Source organism: Pseudonaja textilis, chromosome 6 (assembly GCF_049901715.1).
Source record: "Pseudonaja textilis isolate UNSWEBS1 chromosome 6, rPseTex1.2, whole genome shotgun sequence".
NCBI classification, from domain to species: Eukaryota; Metazoa; Chordata; class Lepidosauria; order Squamata; family Elapidae; genus Pseudonaja; species Pseudonaja textilis.
In genome coordinates, this window is record NC_141995.1 from 31,827,172 (window position 1) to 31,847,496 (window position 20,325).

At 38.4% G+C, this 20,325-nt stretch overlaps 1 protein-coding gene across 1 annotated transcript in view; it reads right to left on the reverse strand.

The window, feature by feature from the left end:
* FAT4 (FAT atypical cadherin 4) overlaps positions 1-7,478 on the reverse strand; it is a 104,335-nt gene extending 96,857 nt beyond the window's left edge. Inside the window, exon 1 of the mRNA XM_026698017.2 lies at positions 958-7,478. Within this exon, the coding sequence (XP_026553802.2) occupies positions 958-6,243 (5,286 nt within the window). The 5' untranslated portion in view covers positions 6,244-7,478. The remainder of the gene's footprint in view (positions 1-957) is intronic.
* Between the last annotated feature and the right edge of the window lie 12,847 nt (positions 7,479-20,325).

Genomic DNA, 20,325 nt, shown 5'->3' on the forward strand with positions numbered 1-20,325 from the left:
CTTAGCTGGCACTGTATTTTCTTTATGTCCTCAACAGACAAAGCAGGCTCTAGCTTAGGAAAGTTATGTAAATCAACATATCCATGACACAAAATAACAATAATAGCAATAACAATAATAATAACAATAATAGTACTAGTACTAGTACTAGTACTAGTACTAGTAGTAGTAGTGATAGTAGTGATGTCCTTGTAATGTTTTGGAATCCATGTAGCCTGAACCACTGAAATAAAAAAATCATTCTGATATTCACCATTTGGCTTCTGTAACTCTCATCTTTTCTGCATGTTTTTATAAAGCTGAATATTGGCAAGGCTTGAGAAATAGAAACTGGAAAGAATGGTAAAGGGAAACTCATTTGGAAGAACCAGCTAAGTTTCCTTGGGTCTCATCCAACACTGTATTATTGTATAATGATTAAGAAGAAAAAGTCACAGTGTGGTACAGTAAAAAAAAAATCCATATACAACAATTTAAGCTGAAATCAATCCTAAAGCAAAATTTCTTTCCTCTAATTGCAGGGCAATAGAGATAGAACAATAATAAATACCCTTACACTTCATATTTATTACTTAAATGAGTATAACACAAAAATATTCAAACTCTACACTTTAGTTCACTTTAGTTCACTTTAGTTCAAAACTAGCAAAATATTTGGGGCAAGTACTAATTATGCAGAGAAATCTTTGTTCATATACCATCACACAAATTACTTCTGAAGTGTGACAGTATCTTGTTAATTCTAAAGAAAGTAACACTTCCAAGATTAAAAGTGTTGATTCAGAAGTCACAATGAATTCAGAAAGAACTAGTACTAATAAATACTGCACACAATGAGAGTTTAAGATGATAAGAAAGCAAACAAACAATAGTGTTGTATTTTGGAGATTAAAAGGTATATGGAGAGAGAGGACAAGGACAGGAAAAAAAAATAACGAAATAAGCAAAAATCTTTACCTCAGCTTTCTGGGTCCGAGGGGAAGCTGCAGATTTTTCAATGGCATAAACATCCACCAGATACAGGCGTGCTCCTTGCTCCCTGTCCAAAACAGCAGCAGTCTGAATCACCCCAGTGTGGCGGCCAATAGTAAAGAGGCGGCCAAACTTTTTGTCCTCACCACGTACTGATACAATGAAATACTCCACCAGAATTTCTGGCCCTCGAGGACTAGCTGCTTCAATGGATATCACGTTTGTCCCAATAGGTTCGCCTTCTTTTAAAATAGTAATATATTTTGGATGAGTGAAAATAGGGCCATCAAGTCCTTGTAGAATTACAGTCATCTCAGTGGTTGATTTTCTTCTTTCAGGGCCAAGGTCTGTGGCTGAAATGATGAAGCTGTACATAAGCTGGGATAGCACTAAAGCTGATGACACTCTCAGTTCTCCGCTGTAGCGATCCAGAATAAATATGTCGGTGACCCCATTAATTATTTCATATTCAACTTCCCCATTTGCTCCTTCATCAGGATCGGCAGCCACAATTGTAGTTAGGACTGTACCTATTACAACAGAAGGTTCTACAGCCAAAGCATTTGGGGATACAAAAGTTGGAACATTGTCATTTTGGTCAGTTATAAGAACTGTCACATTCTTCAAAGCAAATCTTCTAGATTCGATAGGTACAGCCTGATCCATGGCTTTGACTGTTAATTCAAAGAGATTAGCAAATTCACGGTCTATTTCAGCACTTGTATATATTGTCCCTTTGACTTCATCTATATGGAAATGGTTTCCCCTTGGCATCTGCTGGATGATTGTATATGCCAACTGCCCATTAATGTCTGCATCAGGATCATGAGCCTCTACAGAAATGACCGAGGTCCCAATAGGAATGTTTTCAACAATAGACTTAAATATGTCTCCAGCTGTAAACATGGGTGGGTTGTCATTATAATCCCTGACATATATTACAACTGACATGGTGGAAGACCGCGGAGGCCTCCCTTTGTCTTTTGCTGTTATGTTTAGTTTATACAATGACTGTGTTTCAAAATCCAACTTTTTTGAAAGGAAAATACTGGCAGTATTAGGACTGATGCTAAATGTGCCATGATTATTCGTTCCTGTAATACTGTAATTAAGGTCAGCATTGTCACCTGAATCTGAGTCTGTAGCAGTGGCTGAAGTTACAAGTTCTCCAATTCTCATGTTTTCCAAGATATCAACAAATAAAACAGTTTTAGGGAATGAAGGACTGTTGTCATTTTCATCCAACACATTGATGTTCAGCATAGAAAGGGAGCTTAGGGGATCTGTCCCAGAATCCACTGCTTGGATTGTAAGTGAGTAAAATGCAGTAGCTTCATGGTCCAATTTCCCAATTAAAGTCACCTGGCCAGTGCCAGTGTCTATCGCAAACTGGTTTTCTTCATTTCCTTCAATTATAGAATAGTGGATTAGTCCGTTATTACCTTCATCGACATCTGAAGCAGAAACTCTTAAAACTTGTGTTAGGTTTGGGGCTAATTCTGATATTGTTGCTTGGTACAGTTCTTTCAAAAACTTTGGCGCATTATCATTTATATCCTTCATGTACACCTGCACTATTGCCTGATCTCTTAGAGGCTTTGGCAACCCTTGATCTACTGCAATAACTGTAAGTGTAAATACAGCAACTCCCCTTTGTCTCATCAGGGATTCTCTGTCCAACTGATGAGTACTTTTTATTTCTCCACTTAGAGCATTCAATTCAAAATCAGGCTGCATGTGTGCAAACAAATATCTGACTTCCCCATTAGATCCACAATCTTTGTCAACAGCACTTATTTTACCTACAAAGGATTCACCTTTCTGTTCCTCTTCAAAATAAAAAACATAATTGGTGCTGTTAAACAGTGGTCTGTTGTCATTTACATCTTGCAGAATAACAGTAACATTTACTGTGGCACTGAGCGGTTCTACTGCTCTGTCAGAAGCCTCAACCAATAGTGTATATCTGTCCTGCACTTCACGGTCTAGTTCACTTTTTATGTACAGCTGGCCATCTGGAAATACGCCAAAGGCATCTCCTGTATTTCCTTCAATTATGTTATAAGTTATTTCACCATTTGTACCTGAATCCTTGTCGGAAGCATGCACACTAAAAAATCTGGAATTCACAGGCTCCAATTCAGAAATAATGACTTCATAAGAAATCTGATCAAATACTGGTGGGTTATCATTTACATCATGAACAGAAACAGTTAAAATGAAACTAGAGGAATGTTCTGGAACTCCCAAATCAGAGGCCATAATCTCCACTTGATAAGACCCATCGTTTACATCAAGAAGCCCTGTCAAACTGATAGCACCACTTTGTTCATCAATACTAAACAGGTTTTTAGGATTTTGTTTTAGGCTGTAAGCAACCCTGCCATTTGCACCTTCATCAGGGTCAACAGCTTTGGCTTGGAAAATGGTATGCCCCGTATTCCAATTTTCAACCACATTCACACTTTCCACTGCATGAAGAAAGTGGGCTGAATTGTCATTTAAATCTCTAACTGTTATATTGACCAGAGCATCTCCAGTTATTGTTCCACAACTGGCCACTGCTTTCAGCTGGTAAAATGCTTGCTCTTCCCTGTCAATAATACCAGCAGTGGTGATCAAGCCAGTCATTTTGTTAATTTCAAACATACCCCTTTGGTCACCTGTAGTGATCAGATATGTGATGTTGATGTTGAGATCCATAGTGTGGGCAGAAACACTGCCTACATGATAACCCAGGGCAACATTTTCAAACACCACAAAGCTGTAGATTTCCTGAGTGAATACTGGGGGGTTATCCTGAGTATCCAAAACAGTGACTGTAACTATGGCCTGATTCTGGGACTGCAAATTGCCACCATCACTGGCTACTACTTGTAATTGATAAGCAGTTTTTTCTTCTCTGTCTAGAGTGGTTTTTGTGGTGATAACCCCTGTCTGACTATGAATTTGAAACCTGGAAGTATCTCCTGCTGAGATACTATACCTAACTCTGCCATTGAGTCCAAGATCTGGGTCACTAGCAGACACAGTGACAATGTAGCTGCCTGCAGGTTCGTTTTCTTGGATGTGAGCAAAATACTGAATAGGGTAGAATAAAGGGCTGTTATCATTCACATCAAGCAAGCTCACATTGACCAGAGCCACTGAAGAGAGAGCAGGATTGCCCAGATCAGTGGCCAGGACATGCAGTGAATAGTGTTCTTGTTCTTCCCTGTCTAACTGTGAGATTGTGCTAAGTCTACCTGAAACAGGATCCAAGTGAAAGGCTCCCCAACTAACTATTGGAAAACCACCTGAATTTCCCCCAATTTCGCTCTCTTGCAGGATGAATGTCACAGTCCCATTGTCTCCCAAGTCACCATCCACAGCAGTGAGGACTAGCAACTCAGTTCCTGGAGGGGTATTTTCTGCTATTGAAACATGATACCCATCTGGCTTACTAAATTGGGGCTTTTCATCATTAACATCCAGGATATTCACTACCAGTTTTGCGAAGGAAATTTTAGGTTGCACACCCTGATCACGGGCACTAATATTCAAAACCACTTGTGAAGCTATTTCCCGGTCCAGCCCACCAGATGCTGCCATGTCTTGACCAGAAATACCTAGCAGAGATGTAGCCATGACAGTATCAACACTCTTAGTAGTAACTAGGCCACTGTGTTCACTAATACAAAACCAACCCAACTCGTTTCCAGAAACTATGCTGTACTTCAGGTTGGCATTAAGACCAGAATCATGATCTGTAGCACTTAAGCCCTGTACATAGCTGCCTGGTGGTACTTCCTCACTAATATTGACTTGATATACCGACTGCCCAAAAACAGGTGGGTGATCATTGATATCATTCACAAAGATGACAAGGCTGGCCACAGAAGAGCGGCTCACTGGGGCAGGAGAGGCGCCATCTGGACTCAGAGAAGAAGGGACTGAATCAGGTGATGGAGGAGAACGTCCAAAGTTGTCAGTCACAGCCACGGTGAGATTATAGGTGGAAATGCGTTCTCGATCAAGAGCAGCTGCCACTTTGATAAGACTGAGATTGGGTACTTTGCTGCTCTGGACCTCGAAATGGCGCTGTTCATTCCCACCCAAGATGGATACAGAAATATTCCCATTGGCTTCTGGTGAATCAGCATCACTCACAGTCAGCAATGCCACAACTGTGCCAGGTGCTGCATTCTCATCTACAGAGGCAAAACGGGAGGTGGCTGGGAAATAGCGAAATTTGACCCTTGGCTCATTATCATTCACATCAAGCAGGTGGATTAGAGCCTCAGCACGGCCACTCAAAGCTGGTATTCCACGGTCAATAGCCTGAACTGTTAGTGAGTATTGCCGTTGAGATTCATAGTCCAAAACCTCCCGGATACGGATGACCCCACTTTCAGGGTCCACCTCAAAAGGAAATATCCCATCTCCTCCAGTACTCTCTGCCCTCTCCAGACGATACTGGATATCAGCATTGGTGCCCTCATCAGCATCTGCTGCCATTACCTGAAGAATACTGGCCCCAACTGGTGCATCTTCACGCACTCGAGTTTGGTAGAGAGTCTGGCTAAAAGCAGGTGGGTTGTCATTGATATCCTGAACAGTGACATTGACTTGTAGGAATCCATGTTTCTGAGGTTCCCCTTTGTCATCTACCTGCACCAGCAGCTGATAGGCTGAAGTAGCTTCCCTATCCAGCCCACCACGAGAGACCAAGTGCAGGAAGGCCCCTTCTCCACTAGGATTAAGAGTGATGTTAAGTCGGAATCGGCCTTCTTCATTGCCACCCACAATGCGGTAAGAGCTATGGTCTACCCCATTAGTTCCACTGTCTGCATCTGTAGCTGTGTCCAAGATAAGCTGTCGGCCGCTACCTGTGTCCTCTTTGAAAGTCACCACAATAGAAGGATCTGGGAAGACAGGTGCATTGTCGTTGAGGTCAAGCACCATGATGCGCACTTCACTTGGGTACGTTGGCTGGCTGGAAAGCACCACAAGGTCCATCACATCGCTGGTCAGGCTCTCCCGGTCAATAGTGGCAAGTGTGTGCAGATCTCCGGATGTAGCATTTATGGAGAAAAGAGCATGGTGCTCACTTAAGCGATAGGTGAAGCCCGGCCGGGTGGCAATGGTGCCTATCCAGGTGCCTGGTGGCTGCTCTTCCAGCACCTTGAAAAGCTGCCTGGGCTCAGTGGAGGCACGAAGCGGCAGCAGGAGGAAGACCGCAAGGCAAGGAAGCAAAAAAGAAGAAGCGCTGCCCACCCCCCAGCAGCCCATGATGCAGATGAGGGACAACGTGGGGAAGCGAAGCAAATCTGTCTAATAACAGCCACAGTCCAGGACAGCCCGCAAACCAAGGCAAACCAACCCAACAAGGCGGAAAGTCCAGCGAGCGTCAGGCAAGCAGCGTCAAATCCACATTACCGGGAGCGCTCAGGTGGAAGAGAAGGGCTGTCAACACCTCCGCCCCCGCGGGCATCTCTCGCCCTCTCTCCCCGCTGCAGACGAAGGCCAGCCCAAGGCGAAGAGTCGGCGGAGGGTCCAGGAGCTGCTGCTGCTGCTGCTGCTGCTGCCGCCTTCCAACGAGAGCCAGGCTGATACCAGTTTCCCTCCCCAAGCTACTTGTGCGACCGGGGAGCGTTTGCATGCCCAAGAACACTCCGCAGCCCCCGAGGTCGGCGCAAAAAGGACGGGGAGCCGGTTCCCTTCCACAAAATGCCCCGCTGAAGGGGAGAGGAGTTGAGCCGAGTTCCCTCCTGCCTCCCCGGCTTTGCTGGCAGGCAACCGAAAGCGCCTTCCAAAGGGAAGATGTGCCAGCAGTCCCTCCTTCACTTACGGGCTGCTGTTGCTGCTGCTGCTGCTGCTGCTCCGTAGCTTTACTTTTCTCTTTCCCCGTCCGGCCGAAGCTGGAATTGCCGCCGTCGGTCGAAGAAGACTTCGGGGACGTCCGCGCGGTCCAGGCTGCTGCCGGGCATTGTTAGAAAGAAAAAGTTCTCCGCTGGGCTAAAGCGAGCCGCTCCTCCGTGCCTCCTTCGGCGGCGCAACCAGCTCGGTTCCAGGCTGGGCTCTTGACAGGCGAGCCGCTTTTGCAAATTCGCTGAGCTCAGCGTTTTCTCTCGAGAGGTTGAGGGGAGGAGGGAGGGAAGAGTGTCAAAAAGAAAGAAAGGAAGGAAGGGAAGGGAAGCAAGTGAAAGGCAGGGATCCCGGAGTGAATGCGAGAGAGCCAGGCAGAGAGGAAGCGGGGAAGGGAAGCAACTGGTCCTCTGACTCTGTTAAAATCAGTTGCCCACTTTTGGAATCCCGAAGGTTTGCCTTGGAAGACAATACAGGCAGCCTCTCGCTTCGGCGTTGCGAGCCCCCTCGCACCCTCAGATGAGCTGCTTGATTCCGCGGGAAGAAAAGAAAGGAGGGCGGGAGGGGGAAAGCCTCCTTGCCCGCACACACCGCACAGCAGCGAGCCAGGCAGAAACTTTGTACGGTACTCATTAAGCTCTTTCCTCTTTACTTTCAGAGGCGACTCCCCCCCCGTTTCCCCTGCGGGTCCGCGCTATCTTCATCTCCTCCTCCAATTGGTCTTTCCTCTCCCACCCCGCCCACCTTTCTTTTCATTGAGTCGGAGTAAATCGACTCTCCGCCTCTTCATCGCCTGCTTTCGAGAAGCTCTCCCCCCACTTTTTTTTGACCTGAGCCCCAATGGCTCCATAGGCTGTCAATCAAATAAATTGGCAGCCAGGAGAGGGGGGTGGGGAACACGAGGCTGAGAAGGGGGAATCTGGTCTGCTAGGGTATTTTATTTTATTTTTATTATTATTTTTTTGGCTGAAGTAGAGCCGGGAAGCTGGGGAGTCTGTCCGCGTCTCTGCTTAGATGTCAGCTTTGCGCAGAGAAAGAGAGAAGAAAAGGGAAAGGATAGGGTGGAAGCTAAATCCACACTGAATGGCCCGCAATCAACAATAAGTCCGAAAAGGATTATTAAGCAAGCATGTCTGGGAAAGGGGCGACGCGGATTTAATTTGAACTATATTATCTCCGTTGGAAGGGGGTGGGTTGCTTTCAATTTTCTCACCCGGGCGAGAATAATAAAAAGTTTGGCCGAAGTTGCTTTCTTGCGCAGCGGTACAAGTTTCCCCTAAACTGTTAACATCCAGATGTGTGGGATTGCAGTTCCCATCATCCATGCATACTGTACACTTTTCTGTTGGTCAATTATTCCTGCGGATCAGTGCTTGAGGGAGGGATCCTGCCTTTGGCGAAGGGGTTTCCAGTAATTCCCAGCTCCCAGCCGCTCCAGTAAAATAAATAAAAGCAAAAGGCAATGGATGTCTGGGCAAGGAACCGTTAGTAGTAAAGACTATTTTCTTCCTTATGAGGTGCTGCAGTTGGGTTTCTTCAGGTAAGGGCAGAAGACATCAGACAGTTTTCAAAGGCTTCCTCCTTTGCAGCATATTCTTTGCAGCATATCTTCCTAGCATATACCCTTCGTAGCATATTCTCTCACACACCGTTCGCCTCAGAAGGTGAAATGAGTGTTGTGAGGCCACCACAAGGACTAAGATCGGCAACAAGTGAAGAGAGAGGATGGGTGATGTTTCGGCTGCTGTGCCTTCAAGTGGGTGGCCCAACAGCAGGTGTGATGCCAAAGAACAGCTGCTGGTGGCATTTGAGCACTCCCTCTTTCCCACAGTGCCACTCAGTAGGAGAGTGGAATAAATAAATGTTTAAAAATGCACCTGCTCTTTTGATTGTCACTTGACCCCTAAGGACAGAACTTGCTTTGATGAATGGTGGCCGTTTCCACTATGCTTTATGGGGAGATAGTAGGGATAGAGCAGCCTTGATTGCTCCTTTAGTAGGGAAGGGGAAGGTATGGGATCAGTAATGTTGCTACCCCAACTCTGGTGTGGCTAGTACCACTCCAAAGCAGCTGGTAAGAAAGCTGCACATTTAAATCCCATTTTTCAAGGAGAAAGGTTTAAGGGTATGTGAACTCTCCACCCAAACTAATCTGACTGAAAATTCTCCTTTGGGTGGTTCATATATTATCTCTCTTATGATTTATGAAGTTGAGCTCAAACTGAAAGCAGATACTACAAATGAGTTAAAAGACTGGACTTTAACCACACATAGATACAGAAGAGAAAGCATGTGGAAATTTCCAGATGGGTTGTTGATCATTGTTTATTGAAGTCAGTGACCAATATTATTGTGTGGGTGGGTGTACATACATCCCCATCATTTTTGGAACTACAAGTATTTTTACAATTATAAGTGTGTGTGTGTGTGTGTGTGTGTGTGTGTGTGTGTGTAAAATTGAGATGACAAGAAAAAAACAAAAAAAATGGAAAATGGACTTGGGCTTTTATCTTTACAACAATAAGAATAATAACCTTATTAAATAGGAAATGCTGCTGTGGAGTAAATTTTCAAAGTAACCCTAACTTGAGTTGAAAGAGAGAGAGAATTGGTATCATAGTCTAACAAATAAATGTTAGGAGTACAATCAGCACCCACAACATACACAGGAGATGATGACGAGCAGAGCCGGCCCAGTATCTTCTGATAAATGGTTTGCCATTATAATTCCCCACTTGAAAAATGTTGGATTTTCCCCTTGCAGTTTCCTCCTTCTTCCTTCCAGTTTATTGGAACTTTTTTAAAAAAAACAAGTGGGACAACAATAGAATGAGAACAATTATTCTACTCCTGCAAAATTCTCTGGTTGCTTTTGTCTGGTAGGGGCCTTTTTATTTAGAAAAGCACAGTCAAATCAGCAATTGTAAGCTATATAGAAATAAAGTTTCGTTGGTTTTCAACTTTGCAGACATGTATGCCCAGGGTTCATGGTCAGAAATTCAACAGCAGGCAAAGAGCGCCCCCTGATGTTTTTTTATACCATGAAAACCTAGGATTTGATTTTTTTCAACTGTCATTTGGTCATTTGTCATTCGTGTGTGTGTGTGTGTGTGTGTGTGTGTGTGTGTGTGTGTGTGAGAGAGAGAGAGAGAGAGAGAGAGAGAGAGAAAGAGAGAGAGAGACAGAGAGACAGAGAGACAGAGAGAGACAGAGAGATTAATGACATTTCTTTGTAGTTGCCTTGGGACAAAATTAGTTGGAAGATATATAATTTGCAGAAAGTATCTTTTCTAGAAAAACTTCAAATTGTATTCAATCAGTGGCATAGACATCCAGGGACCAATTGACCAAAGTATGGTAACAAAATTTTCTGACTTACATATTTGGACTGATATCATGACAAAAGTATGAAAGGCCAAGACTTCTATTCATATGACATCATTTTCTTGTCAATGTAGTTGACATCTTCTTCCTCTGGTTCCTGAAGAAATTTCCAACTTTTGACTTTGAAAGTAGAAAGTAAATAAAGAAATAAAATCAGGAAACACCAACAAGTTAAATATATAAATAAATGCAAAGCCTAGTAAAAGAAATGTTTGTGAAGCATTTGGCTTGTATAATAATAAAGATCCAGGACTGTAAAGTCTAGATAGATTATTTAGGAACTGAAGAAAAAAAAAACTTCAGCCAAATTAACCAGATTATATCTTTTAACTTAATCAAATCCATAGCATTAAGAATAACTATCATTAACTTCAATATAATTCTTCATCCACCTTCTCATCATGTATTTGGAAGGGGCCATACAAACAGGAATACAAATGAAATTAATAGTTATAATAGCCATTTAAGTGGCTAAATATTTACTTAAACGTATTCAGCAATTCTACCACCACATAAGTACTTATCAAACTCCTTTTTTAATAATAACAATAGCAATAGCACTTAAATTACAGCTTCTGTTTGGATATTGATGATTCCACCCCTAAAAACTGGATAACAGAGATGAAAACCTAATCCTCTTATCTGTGTTGGTCCAATGTTTTTGTTATTTTGAAATTTTGTTAAATTTTATTACTTATAATGAAATATATATGCCATTTTCTGTTTCCTCTAATCTTAGCTATTCAGGAATTTGTTATCTATGAATGTGATAAGCATTTCCTGCCTTTCATTGTCCAAAGGAATTTAAAAATAACATTCCAATTTGGAGCCTAGCATTCCTCCTTAGACTCTTGTATATCCTGTATAGAATTTGATCTCAGAAAATTCTAAATATATAGTGATACTTCTATAAAAGTATGATTTATTTGGGCTGAGAGTGTATAAGTAGTGATTAAATATTCAAACATTTTAAAAAACAGTTTGATATTCTGAAATTCTGTAAGACAGAATTGTCTAAATATTTAATCATTACTTATAACTCCCCCATAATTAGGACACTGTTTGGTTTTATTTTTTACTTTCTTTTATTATTAAAAAGTACAAAGGGAATTTTGCCCTTTTCTGTTCTCTTCCTGTTAGCTTTCCCATTATTGATATATGTCAAAAGAACACGGGCATTTATAAAAATACATTCTGGAACAAAATTAAAATATGGCACACCTGATAAGCACTGTTTTCATGGACACTGACCACACAAGTCAATATCATAGGGCAATGTTGTCAAAATAGTGGCAAGGTTTCCATTGACTTCTATTTAATATCTTCTGTTTTAGTTTCTTGTAAAATTGTTGGACAAATATGAATATGCAAGTTTGGTATTATTTATTATTTATTATACACATTGTACAGCAACACTAAGAAGTTTATTTCATTGCAGTCTACTACCTTTCTAAGAATATATGGTGTTCCTTAAGAGGTGAACATGTTCCATCAGCCTCTATAAGCATAAAGATAGTACTGTTCTAAGGTAGGAGGGCTCTCATCTAGTAAATACCCAAACTTTACACCCAAAGTTAAAAGTGGTGGCTCTCCCAAGAGTGGCGGTTGAAAAGGACTCTTGAAGTAAGATTTTCCATCTACAGAGAAGTGATAAAAGGAAACTACTATTGAATAAGTAAATCTAGAGCCAATTATACCCTATAACTGTATACCTTAAATAACAATGGTCAAGAATTAAAATATTTTATTTTTCACTCTGAATGGGCCTATAAATCTTTTGTTAGTGAAAGAAAATTATTTCTGCCAATGAAATATGTGCAACAGGAAAGAATATCTTATGTTAAAAGAACTCCTGTTGCTTAAGATCAGGGGTGGGCAACTATGGCCCTTTTATGAATTATGGACTTCAACTGCCAGGAATTCTGGGAGCTGAAGTCCATAATTCATAAAAGGGCCATAGTTGCCCACCCCTGCTTAAGATGGTTGCTTCTAAATTGATGGTCCATTAATTATTCTAGAATTTCTAAAAGATTTAAAGTTTTTAAAAATACCAGTATTTGTTTTTGCAGGAGACAAATATGAATTGAATATGAATTTATGTTCTGGAAATAACCCCCTGATTGCTACAGTTTATAAAATGTTACTTAATGTGTGTGTGTGTGTGTGTGTGTGTGTGTGTGTGTGTGTGTGTGTCTTAATATTACATGCAGTCATATAACTACAAAAAAAACAGAATATAATTTTGTGAATTAAAGTTATACAACAGGCCTTTTTCCCCCTAAGAACAAGATAATAAACCGCTAATAAATTCATGTTACTATTTTTATTTTGTATCCAACATCCAACAGTGAATGCAAAACATAAAAGAGTATTTCTGAAGAATGGTAAGAGAAAAATAATAAAGGAAATCCCCAAAAAACACTGACAGCTCTTTCCATATCAGTATGAAATGCCCTGTCTTCTTCCTTTTTCTTAGTTGTGGTGTTTTCCTAAAGCTGCAATGAAAGTGGGAGATCAAATATAACCATTACAAGGAGTTTTGTCTGAAAATGTTTGGATGAGTTTGCTCTGGAAAACAAAGAGATATCACAGGTCATTAATCCTTGCAAGTCTCTTTTCTTTTAATTGGCATCTGGCATAAATATAAGACAGCAGCAAAACTTTAAAGATTAGACTCTTTCAGAATCAGAATGAAAGAAATATTTACTGTAAAAGAGAAAAAACTTTGAAGTCAATTTGATTATGTTACCACCTCATCTCTTAAAGAGTGGCTATTACTGTTTCCTTTGCTCTTCTTGGATCTAATGTCCTCTATAGAAATAACTCATACTTTTACTATTCTTGTCTTTTCATAACCAAAACAATATTTCTTCAGTAGAAGAAAGAAAAGAACATATTCAAAGATGATGATCATGCAGAAAAGGATATTTTGGTCTATTATCTCCTGCAAACTCAGTTCTATTGAATCTAAAGAAAGTTACTTTTATTTATAAGAATGTTTCTGAAAACCTACCAGGAGAAAAATGAAGTAGATAATAGCAAATAAAACATTGGGAAAATATTAACTGTACTGGATATTTGGTATATTTATCTGGCATATTTATTGGAAGAAATACAAGTGGTGGTCTATTTTACTGTATATGGCAGAATAACTTGATTGCCTTTGAACTCTATTCACTTGGACTTGGACAGACCTAGCCACTGGTTATTTGACCCTAGATCAAGATCCCTGGTATTTGAATTTAGTTCAATTCTGGTTTAGATTCTCATTATGTATTGACACTTATGTGACCTATTTTGGATGATTTTTAATAAAGGATCTGGGATAGGAAGATGTTATTTATTTTTTAAAATAATATTAAAGGTATCATTGTAGGATATAAGCTGTTTTCTATACTTGCCCTCTAAAAAGTATATAACTTAAGGTGGCAAACTTCGCTAATATTCCTAGTCCTATTTTTCCTGCAACAACAACTCTGAGAACTCTAGTTGTTCTTCTTTTTTTCTTTTTCCCTTTGGTTTATGTTGTTGCCTTGAATAATTTTAATTTTCTCCATAAGGAAACACGGTGTGGCATTGGATGGTGAAGTGCTTTTGGTTTACATTAATATTGGACTTTTACTTTTAATGTTATCCAAAAAATATCCAGAAAATATCTTTACTCTTTCTTTCTGCTTCAGCGTTTGTTCCCTGATTAAGTTACACAAAGCAACAATGTATCAGATTACAGACAAGCAAAAAAAATAATAATTGTTGAGATAATAATGGCCATAGAAAATATTCAGAAATATGTAGCTTTGAACAAGTTATATTCCCAAAAGGAATCTGATTTGAAAGTTGCAGACCAAAGAAATATCGACTTTTTAATTTTTTTGGTGTTTTGTGTTTTAACTTTATTTTGAATAGAAAATTTTTAAAAACAGCTCTGTGAGGAGATTGGGCTGTAGCACATAACCTGAACCTGAATTCCTTAAGTCACACTTGGTAATTACACACAGCAAAACTCATATGCAGTTGTAGGCACTATGGGTATGCTGACAACCCATGGCATGTTTTTCCATTTTCATTTGTTGCAGACATGTTGTTTCCCTTATATATGGTTGAGTCAATTTAACTAGATATTTTTTTCTTCAGCCAAGTGGAGCTGATTTCTACACTTTCCAGTCCACAGGATGTGATTTCCAGAGCTATCAATAAGGAAATTGGCATTGTGCCATGCGACCGATATGTCCAAACTACCACATTCAATGCTTCTGAATTTCATCGACTATCATAAATTGGTGGGTGACAACTAAATAGGAAAGATTAGGGAAAAAATAGCTTACATAAGAAGAAGGAGCTTGGGAAGGAAGCAGATCAAAGGAAGTATTCAGTCTTATAAAAATAAAATAGTCTAGAGTAACGAGAAGATAGTGAATAAAGTGCTTTATGATTTTGAACAACTTATACTTGTTTATCAGAGCTGTATGTCTAGCACCTAGTTCTTCAAAGATATAATACTTGGGGTGGACAAAAATGCCAAATATTGAGCCAACAAAAATAATTCATCTTCCCTGAGACATTGAAAGAATTGGCAGTCTTGGCCTTCTGAAACTTGGCCTGCAGGAATATATATTGCAGAGAGGGAGAATTTAGCCTTCAGTTGACAAATGAAATATTGTAAAAGTTCAGATAACAGGTAGAACAGAAGGAAGATTGTCAAAGACATATGGAGCCAAAAAGGCTGAAAATGGCTATGTTAGACTTATGGATGATCACCAAGAGTTGTTGACTCATTAAGACTGATGAAGGACTAGTGGCAGGAAGGAGACCAAAGAGAGAAGACACATCCATCTAGGTGTTGGTGAAGTGTTCCTTGTGTGCATTTGAATATTCTTTAGTGTGGGAATTTAACTTGAGAATAATGGGAACAGAGTAACAGACTCGCTCTCACCAGATAATCCCAGTTCTCGTCCTTGCAATATCCCAAATTATCCTGTCTTGCTATGTTTCTATTGGACTGTGCAGCATAAATATGATTCTTTCTTTGTTTTTATCATGATTAACTAGAAGGAAAATTCTGATCTTTTTAGTTTTTCTACTGGGTTAAATTTTAGGCTTCATATTGAATGTTCCCACTTTATTTTTGAATCTTTATTTTAGCTAATGATGAGATTTGCCTTTTCTCTCTTCTTCAAGGAACCTCTTTGCACTTGTAGTTCAAAACCTACAACCCTGTTATTGGTAGACATTTATGTGTTCTTTGTATGTGTGTTCCTGGGAATAGAAATCTATATTATCTAACGATTAATGAAGCAAGTTTTATTACTCTAAAAGAAAAGATATCTTATTTTCATGAAATATAAGAATGGCCATAAAAAGCATCTTGGGAGAACAGTCAGTGATTATGTGTTGCATGCAAGTGTGACTAAGAAGAATGCAGAAGAAAATGACCTAAATTTAGCAACATTTTAAACAAAGAGCAGGCAGAGTATTAGGTAGATGCATGAAGTTTAAGTCTTCTACCTATGATCTACTTTCCCCTGGTGGTTGGTTGATTTTCACATGATGATGAAAAGAGTCTATTTGATTTGAATCTATAACAATAGGAATAAATCCAAAGATAGGGAAAAGAGAAAGATAGTTAGAGAAAGAGAAAGACGTTACAATATAAATAGAAAAGTAATAATCAATAGGCCTTTTATTTTTTTTGAGCATCTATGCCCTTACTATAGGAGTTAAACTGGGCTATTATCACATAGCAATGTATCCAGATTTTGTTGAATTTAAGGTTATTTTATCATTCACTATTGGCCAGGCTGGCTGGGCCTGGTAATGCTCAAATGAAAGAACATATATTGGTAACTTTTCTTGGCTTTTCCTTTTCTATAGAATATGATATATCTTGCACCTCTCTAAAGCCATGCCTTTTATTTTCCAGAAAAGTGATGGGCATAATCTGTCTTCTGAGTCAGGCATTGGCTAGCCATGTGATGAATAAGAGTCTGCATGTTTGATAGGTTGCAGTATGTTTGCATTCATGTGCTATTTACTTAAAACCAGTAACACTTTATCTTTTTTATTATAAAAATTAATTGTACAAAAATTTATATGAGTTGATTTCAATAAGTGCTTTTTGTAGCTAAATTTCTCTATTTACTACTAACACTAGCATTCATCAATTGCTGATCCCATACTATGGGCGCAACAAATTATGTGAGCCAATTCTACTTTATATTTTTACTGCTGCACTTAAATACAACTTTGACCTCATCTATATTATTTCTTTATCAAGTGAGCCACCTGTCAATTTAAACTGCAAGTTACATTCCAGGAAGTTTTAATAACATTGTTCCAAGAGACATCATTTAAACAGTGGTGTCAGTATATAATATTCTACGTGTACATTTTAGTTGAAAACTTCTTTAGGCTTTACCTGTACATATGTGCCTACAGAATTGAAATAGAAAGCCACAATTCTATACCCATTTGCCTTAATTGAAATTACTGATCATAAATATTTTTCTTTCTAATAAAATATATAACAAGATACTGCATATATTTCTTGGGTTCATAAAAGTAACAAACACTGGCTACAGTCTCTGTTCTGAAGGAATTAAGCTTTTATGCCTAATTATTAAATGATAAATAGCATTGTTCCAATCCCTTTTGCAACATAATAATTGTGCTTCTGCAAAGATGGTATGCAAATAAGAGTTTACTCTGTATTAGGCTAACTTCCAAGTATGATCTAATATATTGTTTATCAAATATAATTTATTTCATTCTTGAATCATTTTTGTTTTGTTTTAAAAAATATGCAATACTGTAGGAGAGAGACTGGTAGAGTCAGGAGTTGGAGTGAAGTGAGGTATCAGTTTAGAATTCTTACATAGCTACAAAAGAATGAAGTCCAACCAATCTTGAATGCCATTGCCCCTTATCTAACTATGTGCTGATCATTAGTTGAGAAGTTAGTGCATTGGCTTTTAGCAATAAATTTGTTACTTTGAACATTCATGTGTATACCTGGTTTTTGACATTAATCGTCACACATATGGACTGGTGAAACAGGCTTAATAGCAGTAACTGTCAGAGGGATCTTGGATTCTTAGTGGAGAACCAGCTAAATATGAGCCAGCTGTGTGCAGCAGCAGCCAAAAAAGCTAATGCAATCCTAGGTTGCGTTAACAGAGGGATACAATCAAGATCAAGTGAGGTATTAATACCACTCTATAAAGCCTTAGTAAGATGAATTTTTTTGTGTCTTTACAAGATATGCAGTGAGAAATAATCTACCAAGAGAAGTACATATAAAATTTACGAAGAGGGCCATTAAAATGCAAATATTACAGAGAGCAAGAGAGAAAGCACTGAGAAATAAAGGCAAGGAGATTATGGTCTTGAAACGAGTACCTAGACAAATAAGAGAGATGAGAAGAGAATATCAATTCCTGACTAAAATTCTTTTGAAGAAAGGTGTGAGCTACAGATGGCTGATACCAGAAGGCCTTCAGTTTACATGGCAAGAGCAAAGACATATAATTGATTCAATTGAGAAAGCAGAACTATTTTATGCAGAATATTTCAGAGACAAGGAAGATGAGAGGGAAAGACAAGAAGCAATACTCAAACTACAAGAGGAGTGCCTTGAAGTGATTCAAAAGAAACAAGGAGCTGTAGGAGGTAACGGGGAACCTAAAGAACAACGGGAGGTGAGATCAACCAGAGCTGCTAACCCCTCTTAAAAAGTATAAAACATGGAAGAGAAAAAATTGATTACAATTAATATAAATGGACTCAATTCTGCTATTAAAAGAAGGAAAACATTTCATAAATTAGAAAAATTGAAATTTGATATAATTTGCCTATAAGAAGTACACATTAAAAAACAATAACTACTGGTATAGCCAAAATTAGGGAAAATATTTACTTCACTGACACGAGTTAAGAAAAGAGGAGTAGTCTTATACATTAAAGATACAATTCCAACAAAACAAATTTATATGGACCTTGATGGTAAAGATAACAGACAATAATGTGAAATTACTTTTAACTGCAATTTATGCTCCAAATGACAATCAAGAAGGATTTTATAAAAAATTACACAGAACAATAATTGGCTTAGAATACGACAATATATGTATGTTGGGGGACTTTAATGGAATAATTAACAAGAAGATGGACTATAAAACACAGAAAATAATAAAACAAAACAGAAAGATCTTGCCAAAATGTTTTTTTTAAATGACAGATGAATTAAACCTAAAGGACGCTTGGAGAGAAAGAAATATTCAAAATAGATAATATACTTTTTATTCAAATAGACACTCATCATGGTCCAGAACAGATATGTTATGGATGTCAGCAGAATTGATTATTAACATACAGGAAATCAAGATAGAAACTGATACCTGGGCAGACCACAACCCAATAACAATTAAGTGGAAAGGACAAAGAAAAAGATCTAGATGGACTTTAAATAATGCTTTATTAAAAGAAAAGGACTTCACACAGAAAATGGAGAAAGAGTTGGATTTCTTTTTCAAGGAGAATAGAACAGAAGATACTTCATTACAAAACTTGTGGGATACAATGAAGGCTTACCTTAGGGGTTTAATAATAGACTATACAAAGATAAGAAATAAAAAGAAAAGGCAAGTGTTGAAAATGTTAGAGGATGATTACAAGAGACTTGAAAAAGAACTACAAAAATCACCATTAATAAAAGATGTGAAAATACAAATGAACATAGTTAAACACAAAATGGGACTAATGGAAAAAGAGGAACTAGTACGGAAAATTAGAAATGCTAAGCAAAACTATTTTGAAGATGCAAATAAGCCAGGCAGATGGTTAGCATATAAATTGAAAAAGGAGAAAGAATCAAGAAAAATAGCTCAATTGATAGATGACCAAGGCAAACCTGCTATGGAAACACAGAGAAGAAAAAAAAATGTAGAGAAAAATGTAGAGTTATATGAACAAGAGATAATAGAGGAAGGGAAGGTTAAACAATATCTACAGAAAGCGAATTTGCCTCTGATACCAAAAGATATTGAATGATGTTAGAAGGAAACATAACGATGATGGAACTAATGGAAGCAATTAAAAAACAAAATAATGGAAAAGCACCGAGCCTGGACAGATTGCCAGCTGAATTTTATAAGACATTACAGGAGCAGTTGAACCTTTTGCTTCTGGAAGTTATGAATGAAGTTATGTTAAAAAAGAGGACACCTAAATCATGGTCAGAAGCATATATTACACTTGTGCCAAACTAGGAAGCAGACTTGCAACTAATTAAGAACTATTGACCCATTTCTTTATTGAACTCAGACTATAAAATTTTTGTTTCAATAATGGCAGAAAGACTCAAATGATATTTAAATAATTTTATTCACCCCGATCAAAATAGATTTCTACCAAAGAGACATATTAAAGACAATATGAGAACTATCCTGGACACATTGGAATACTACGAGGCACATCCTGAAAAACAAATGGCCTTGATATTCTTAGATGCACAGAAAGCCTTTGATAATGTAAATTGACAATTTATGTTATTGCAATTGGAACAGATGGGCTTTAGTAAGAAATTTATTCAAGCCATAGAAGCTAAAAATCATGATCAAACAGCAAAGGTAATGATTAATGGGGAATTAACAGATTCTATTGCTATAAAGAAAGGTACAAGACAAGGTTGCCCACAGTCACCTCTGTTGTTTGTGTTAACATGAGAAGTGCTAACTAGAGATATAAAGGAACCATAGGAAATAAAAGGAATGAAAATTAAGAAAGAAGAATACAAATTAGAAGCATTTGCAGATGACCTGGTTTTTATATTAGAAGACCCACTGGCAATAGCGACTAGGCTGATAGAAAAGATAGAGGAATATGGAGTGGTAGCTGGTTTAAAAATAAATAAAGATAAAACAAAGATTCTGACGAAGAATATGCTAGTAAAACAGAGGGAAGAATTGGCGGAAGTCCTGGAAATCCAGATCACAAATAAGGTTAAATACTTGGGAATACATTTGACAGCAAGATGTGGCACACTTAAAGAGAATAATTATAACAAACTCAAGCAACAGATTGTGACAGTCTTGGCAAAATGGGAAAACTTACAATTATCATTAATAG